Source organism: Rhineura floridana, chromosome 6 (assembly GCF_030035675.1).
Source record: "Rhineura floridana isolate rRhiFlo1 chromosome 6, rRhiFlo1.hap2, whole genome shotgun sequence".
Taxonomy (NCBI): Eukaryota; Metazoa; Chordata; class Lepidosauria; order Squamata; family Rhineuridae; genus Rhineura; species Rhineura floridana.
In genome coordinates, this window is record NC_084485.1 from 75,963,052 (window position 1) to 75,971,044 (window position 7,993).

At 43.2% G+C, this 7,993-nt stretch overlaps 1 protein-coding gene across 6 annotated transcripts in view; it reads right to left on the minus strand.

Moving 5' to 3' along the window:
- BRPF3 (bromodomain and PHD finger containing 3) overlaps positions 1-7,510 on the minus strand; it is a 53,328-nt gene extending 45,818 nt beyond the window's left edge. For 2 of the 6 annotated variants that reach the window (XM_061632478.1, XM_061632473.1), the window contains exon 1: positions 4,706-4,731. In XM_061632478.1, coding sequence (XP_061488462.1) covers positions 4,706-4,726 — 21 coding nt within the window. In that variant the 5' untranslated portion in view covers positions 4,727-4,731. Of the gene's footprint in view, positions 1-3,540; positions 3,814-4,705; positions 4,732-7,075 lie in introns of those variants that run through there. The other 4 variants (XM_061632479.1, XM_061632474.1, XM_061632475.1 and 1 more) reach the window with 3 other exon arrangements.
- Positions 7,511-7,993: the final 483 nt, after the last annotated feature.

Here is a 7,993-nt window from a genome sequence, read left to right on the forward strand (position 1 = left end):
CTATACCACACTGGCTCTCACTGGATAGGTACAAATAACTTCACAGTGCAGTGGTGGCTGATGTGGCTGCCTTTTTTCTATTGATGGGGGTCTGATGGGTGTGCATGACCACACCATTTCGTTGTCCTGTCTCTTTTTCTACTAGATTTTGTGTTATACCATGCCCCCACACAGCCATCTTGTGACTGACACCCACAGCAATTTCTCAAAATCCCCAGTGTGCTCACTGGCCCAGAAAGGTTGGCGACCCCTGGGACAGGTGATATTGACTTACTTAGGTCTACCCAGTGAGAGCATATAGTTGAATATTGGATTCTCATGTCTGAGCCTAATATTTCTAACCACCGCAAATACTACATTAGCAGGGAGAAATAATGCCACAGATACCATCTTCTGTAAATGCAAACGAGAATAAATCAGTTCATGTATTAAGAGACAGAAGATTGAAAAAATGGTAGTAAGACAAAAAAATATAGCAAAGTTCTTGTTTGTTGGGTGGTGTTTGGAGAGAGGACCTTTTCATTTATAGACAGAATTTTTTTAACAGAAATTTAAAAGAAGTGTACATGCATACCTTATGATGCCATTGCAATGTGTATACTTTTCTAATTATGAGGAGTCAAACAAGATATTTTATTTTTCTGCCCCCCCCTTTACTGGAATGTGAACTGTAGCTCATCAGGTTTTATCTGGTCTGCTGAATTTTTTGACTGTTTTTTTCTGCCTTCTATTTATTTCATTGTGATCTAATTTTTTTTTTGACGCTGCCCTGATAGTTCATTTACGGGTGGCCCAAAGATGACTTTTTAATAAATAAATAAATACATATAACGGCCAGAGGTATATTCACAAAACACTGAAGCAAATCAGAATAATCAATGAGGCTATTCTGCAAACTAGTTCTTTCCCCTTGGTTCAGTTGCAAGCTGTATATGTAGACCGCATTACTCTATGGAAATAAAAATAAAAAATCAAAGAGTCTGGATTATTAAAAAAATAGTGAAATCAACAGTCTTGATTTTAGCTTATTATCATTTTGTTAAGGATCAAAATATGGAATTCTAAATCAGTCTTCAAGGTGTCACAGATTATTTGATTTTATTATTTCCACAGAGTAATGCAGGCCATCATATCTTTCATAATATAACTTATAACAATAATGATAATGGAAGCCTATATCCCATCTGCCCTTTTATAAAAGTGGATTTTTAAGTAATCAATATTCTAAATACACAAGGGAGGGGCTATGAAGGAGCAAGGATTCCATTTACAAGGGGAGAACTTTGAGGGACTGAGAGTTGTCTTGTGAGCAGGTAAGGCTAACAAAAGTATCCAGAGGGAAGCTTCCTTACAAGAATGGGGTTTCTTTCCCCTCCTCTAGTCCCTCAAGAAATGGAGAAAATGGGGGTGAGGAATAAGTGAAGAAGGCCCTGGTTAAAAATATGGTCCTGTTCAAGATTACTTTCAGATTAGAGCCCTTAAGTGCACTACTGTCCCTAATTAGGTAGAAATGGAATTAAAATAGAGAGTCCACAGAGTGCTTTAATATATCATTATATAACCAGGCAATGGCCTTCCCCATAACCAAATCCTCCTATGTTCACTCACAATTAAAAACCATTTAGAACAAAGGTCCCCCATAACTTCAATTCAAAGTTTATTGCTTGCTGTTTCTGCTAGTTTTATTGCTTCCTGTTGATCCTGGCTGGCAAACAAATGATGAAGAGCCTGCTAATTGCCCCAGAGTAGCCTCCCTTAATTGCCCCTTTTTCTGAAGCATTTCCTTTCTCTATAGTTCCCATTACCAAAGCTTCCTCTGTGTTCAGAATGGACTTAACAGGTCTGTTTTTGCATTTCAAAATAACAGCTGTACACACAGATCCAGATGAAAATTGCCCCCAAAGCTGCTACGAGCCCCAGAAGGGACATTTCCCTGCTTTATATTTTTTTAAGCAAGAGCCTTAATTGGGGGTATACAAAGTCATCATATCTTGAGCATAGTATTATGCCATGATGTTCAGCAAATCATATTTGCTTCCATTATGTTCCATTTGAATATTTATGATATACATCATGTCTTTCATTCTCTTTCAGCTAAATGTTAGCTGCTAAAGGAATCTAAACTATGTAAAGATGCCCCTAGAATGTCTCAGTGCTCAGGGGAAAGTATAAAAAACTCTTGCAATCCATAATATGTTCATACAACTTAAGCTGCAATCCTACACCCACTTAACAGGAGAAAAAACCCTGTTGAACTCAGTGTGATTTACTTCTGAGAAACCAGGTACAGAATTGCATTCGTAAACACCAAAATGCAAAGAGATGCAAAACTGAGCTGTCCTGCCCTCCTCCAATGGCCAACAGGGCAGCCCTAACACTAAGCTCACAAACACAAATTGAGAACTCTTCAAATGAAGGTAGAATACCTGCCAACTTTTTTTAATCAGCTTTGTTACTCTAGCATGTATCAGAATAACACAAAGAAGGTCTTGCCATGAAGGTAAAGTGATCAGAAAAGCTTCACCTGCTTAACTTTGTGTGTCAGGGGCAGGGTTCCTGCACAATCCTAATAACAATGTGGCTAATAAATGTGCAACAAAATGCATAGTAACTATGTGTCTTAAGAAAACATGAGCAAATCTAATAACAATTATGTGAAAAATAGAGTGTAAAGTAGGTATATTTAACTACCCTAATATCTATGCAAATAATATGGAGGCCTGAAAAATATATTTATAAAACAGGATTTGATTTAATCTTTTGTGACCTTCAAGCAGTGATATTCCTTTAATGAATGGCTTATGGCAAGGATAGCTAACAGACAATCTATGGGTTAGATATGGTCCACGAACCAGTTTTAGTAGAGCCCTAGTGATCCTACCAAATGTTAATCAAGGTGCGACAAAACGTTGCACCTAATTCCACTCCTACGGAGAAGAAAGTTGTTTTCAAAAGCTGTGAGACAGAACTGTTTTGCATATTAATGTTCTAGTTCCCTTTGGGTTCTGTAAGTAATGCCCCCACTTGTGCTCAAATGCATAAATATGGCACCTTTACTCTAAGGGGATGCTCCTATAGAGCCTACTTACTACTGAAGAAGGTCATAGTGTTGCAAAAGTGTCCCCTCCCCAAATAATACAAAAATTAGCCATCCCTGGCTTAGTGGACCTTCTCGTATTACCATGTTAAAGTACTAAGGCTGCCAGCTGGTTACAGAAGACAAAAATTACTGTTTTGCATTTCCTTGCTTTTCAGTATTCAAATTATCCTACCCTTATGCTAACTCCGTACTTAATGGATTTCCCCCCCTACTAAATAACTTTAAATATTAGTTACAGTTCACAAAGACAAACTAATTACATATGATTTCTAGCATTGCTCTCCTCTGATACTATACCACCCTTCTTACAAGGCCACGTTATCGTAATAAACTTTTGTGGACCCATTAAACATTCCTCTGTGATACTGTAGCAGTCTCCCCACACACACACCAGTACATTCAGTGACATCAAATTTCACACCTTCCTTAAATGGTCTTACCTTTCCTCTGCTCTTTTCAAGGCCTCAGCCCTTGTCTATTTCCAACATTTGTCACTTATCAACAGGCTAGACTCCTTCAGCACTTTCCTCATGTTTCTGTGCATACTAGCCACCATCTCCAAATGTCACCAGACAATACATGTCATTTTTCTCCTAAAATGTTGCCAAATTTATTTTGCACTAATACTTGTCTCCAAAGTAGTCTTTTCTAATTTAAACAATAGAATAACTGTGGTTTCTTCCTGTTCATAAAACATTCAGTCTCACTCTTTCCACATGCCATTAAACCTTATTCCTATGTGCTGAGCAAATATAGACAAATCAGTACACATGATCCTAGGAAAACAATGGCAAAGCTCTGTACCACAAGTTGATCAATGAGCTTTAACTAGCATCATGAGATTCAACAGGTTATCACACCATTATTTGTACTGGTGTGTCCTTTTCAGAGCTAAACTGGTGAGATAACCCAGAATGTTCAGTTACTAAATAAACGCAACTGTTTACTGTCCAGATTTGGGGAGGAGAGGTTGTCAGTTTGGCTGGGAATACAAGTCCAGGTTGACTGAGAATCACAGAGAAGTACTGGAACACAGAGAATCTAAAGTACGGGATAGGCAATGGATGGAGAAATAGAATATGAAGACAGGATAGATGGAGAATGAAGACTGAGGGACAAGGGCAGATAAAACAGGGAACTGAGGCAAGAAGGGGCTAATTAGAGAAGAATGTTATGAAGAAACTTCACAGTGCTTAATATTAGAGATGTGAAGGCCGGGGGAAAAACCAAAACAAAATGGGGGAAGGTTTTCCCCCATAATTTTTCCATTTTTTTCCTGCCCTTCTCATCTCTAATATCAGAAGGAAGAGAATGAAAGTAGTATTAAGAAAACTAGACAAGACAGGGAAGTTAAAAGAAATTGAACAAAGTAAAAAGTAGCCTGAAAAGCAGGGACCTGAAGAAATAATGCATGGGGAGATAGAAAACTGAAAGAAAGGAGGAGCCATGGAAAAAACAGGACTAGGACAAAACTACACATAGGGCTAAGATACAGGAGGAACTGCACCCTCTTAGCAGGAAAAAGGGGGACAGGTATGGGAGACAGCTAAGGAAGCATAGTATTACTATGTCTATGAGCTATGTAAATAAGCATACGTTACCTACCTGTAGGGTTGCCAGGTTCATGGCCTGAGACTGATCCTGTATCTTTAGGAGAAGAGAAAGTCAGCCAAGTGCAGGTGTTCTTGCAACACTGTAATGGGAAAAACCACAAGGTGGAATTCTCCCTTCCCCCTGCACAACTTTTAAAGATACAGAAGATCTCTTGGTTGCCAGGCCCGGCCTCCAAGAGATCTTCTGTATCTTTAAAAGTTGTGCAGGGGGAAGGGAGAATTCCACCTTGTGGTTTTTCTCATTACAGAGTTGCAAGAACACCTGCACTTGGCTGACTTTCTCTTCTCCTAAAGATACAGCATCAGCCTCAGGCCCTGAACCTGGCAACCCTAATCTGAACAGATCAGCCAGTTCTTAGGCTGTTGACTTCAAGTGTGTATTCAATAAGTTGGACATTAATTTGGCAGTTCTGGAACAGTAACATCCCATAGCAGACAACAAAAAATGGGGAAAATGTGGTTTGTGTATTGTGCTTCAGCAGAAGAAGCTTAAGCAATGGACAAGCACCGCTAATGATGGGATTTTCTTGCTTTAAAATGAGCAAACTCCATCCTGAGGTGGAGGAGGCCCCAGTTCAAGAATTGATATTATGCCTCAGGGAAAACGATCCTATTGCCACTGTGAATTTAAGGCATGGAATCAGTACAAAACAATGAAACTAACCTCATGGGCAGAACAATCCAAATTATAGGAAGCAAGTTTAATTTACCCCTGTTCCAAACTCTGTGCAGAGTGGAGCTCCTGCTGGCTAACCCTGCACAAACCTTTAAAACAGAGTTTGACATACACCACCCTTCTTGCCAGTGTAATTTCCACTGGGTTGCTAGGTCACATGACTAAGCCAGAATTTGGAATAAGGGTTGGTGTCTTCCTGCCCCATCCCTGCCACTGTCCCAGAACAGCCTTTGTTTGGGACTTACTCCAGCCTCAACTTACACTGGTATATCTCCACCTAAGCCAGGATGAGGGACTTCAGCCAGCATAGCCCCGGCTCAGCCAGAGATCCACCTATTCCAAGCTTCCCAGTGGACCTCGAGTTTGGATTGCTCCCTTATTCTTAGCAGCAGTCAACTCAAGGGGGAAAGATTTATCATTAATAGTGCTACAGAGGTCTCAGAAGAATCAAGCCTCAATTTCTTGTGACTTCCAGCTACCAAACTGACATCAGTACAAGTGTGTGTCACTTTTTAGTAAAGCATGGTAACACTGGGTGTAAATCTGTTAATAAAGCCCCTATGAAATATCTCTTGGCCCTTATGAGAATGCTGGTGCATGCAACTGAAGTGTGCCACGGTGCTATCAATAACCCTCTAAAGGAGGTTTTGATTGCACACGCACATTCTCTCAGGTGACAATGTACATTTTTGGTGTTATGTGCCTTCAGGTCAATTACAACTTATGGTGACCCTTTGAATCAGTGACCTCCAATAGCATCTGTTATAAACCACCCTGTTCAGATCTTGTAAATTCAGGTCTGTGGCTTCCTTTATGGAATCAATCCATCTCTTATTTGGTCTTCCTCTTTTTCTACTCCCTTCTGTTTTTCCCAGCATTATTGTCTTTTCTAGTGAATCAGGTCTTCCCATGATGTGCCCAAACTATGATAACCTCAGTTTCATCATTTTAGCTTCTAATGATAGTTCTGGTTTAATTTGTTCTAACACCCAATTATTTGTCTTTTTCTCGGTCCATATTGAAATAAAAATACATCAGGCCTCGCAACAGAATCCATTTCCCAGGAGAACTGATTGGGCTGTGTCAGAATTCAGGCCCTTTTCACGTGACACAGCTTGGAGCAATCTTGCTTTACCAGGTGCAAGCGGCCTTCCTTCCATCCACAGCAAAATAAAGTCGCGGGGGGGGGGAGGGGAGGAATATAAATTTGCCAGCATCTACGAGCTCCTCTGAGGGGGGAATCCCTCGACTAATTACATGGCAGGGAAAGGAAACATTTACAGCCACCTTCCCATTGGATGCTATCGCTGTCCATCATCCATCACCACGGCCAATAGCAGCACAGAACTTGCAGGCGGGAGCGACGTGTCTCTGGCTAGACCAATGGTGAAGGGGAAGGTGGGCGTAGCTAATGGTGTCCCGGTTATGAGGGCGAACAAGATGGCGGGCTTCGGTTTCCCTGTCCCCCCCGTGTTCTCGCTTACTCTCTCCCTTCTCAATCTCGGTATAAAGCGCTATGGAGAGAGCCCTGCCCTGCAGCTCGGAGGGCGCGAGGCATTCTTAGTTCTGTCATCCCCTTCCCGCTCTGTGCGGTCACCTTCCCGCGACCCTGGGGGCACCACTGAGGGACAGAAAGGAACGGGGTTGCGGGCGACCGGGGAGGGGGGATTTATCGGCTCTACTTGCCTGGGCCGCCTGCTAGTCCTCCTCCGCGGCGGCACCGGGTCTTCCACGGGACGGACTGGCTTGCACCGTCGGGGAGGGGGACAAGATGTCGGCTCAACCCGCGTCTCCTCAGCGCCGCCCCCTCATGCCCGCGGCTCCCAGCCCGCTCGGCCCCGCTGCCGCTCGCTTCAGCGCCTCCGTCGCGGCTCCGGCTCCTGTTGCGGGGTGGGGGGAGGGAGCGAGGGAAGGTAAAATGGAGGCGACGGTGGCGGCAGGAGCGCAGCCCGGCCAAACGATGGAGAGAGAGAAAAGGGGGGAGGGAAGGAGGCGGCGAGGGAGGGGGTGCCTACCACACTCCGCTCTCTTTCTTCTCCCCCCCCGGTCAGGGACCGCCCCCCCTTGCGTTTTCCTCCCTGGGCACAAAGCTTGGAGGCCCGGGGACAGCGGTCGGGGGGGGGACTGAGATAAAAATGAGGACAGTCGCCACTCGCCTTCACACTGGCGGGCAGACCTTTGGAAAATGATAGACGCAGTATATAGCATTAGGGGTGGGGGCAACCTTGATGCTGGCTGCCTTGAGGAGCGGTTTGGGGACTGATCAGAATGCTGGAAACAAGGAGAAAAGGTGCCCGTTTGCCTAAATCAGGGTACATGGGTACATCCTGACGCGGAGACCTAAGGGCTTGTTCATAAATGCCTACAAGAAGCCACTTTCCTGCAGGAATGCCTACCTGAATCCCACTGCTGTAGTGTTAAGCTTTAGCACGTGTATAATTTGCTGCAGGCTCATGCTTTGGGAATCTGGCCAGCAAATGACAAGTGTTTAGATATCATGGGGTGTTATCACAGGTTCTTGTAATAGTCATTGCCCTCTTGTGTGAAGCAGTCCTAATATAGGCTGTTCTAACAAATGCATCAAGTGGTGAGACCATGTCTGCA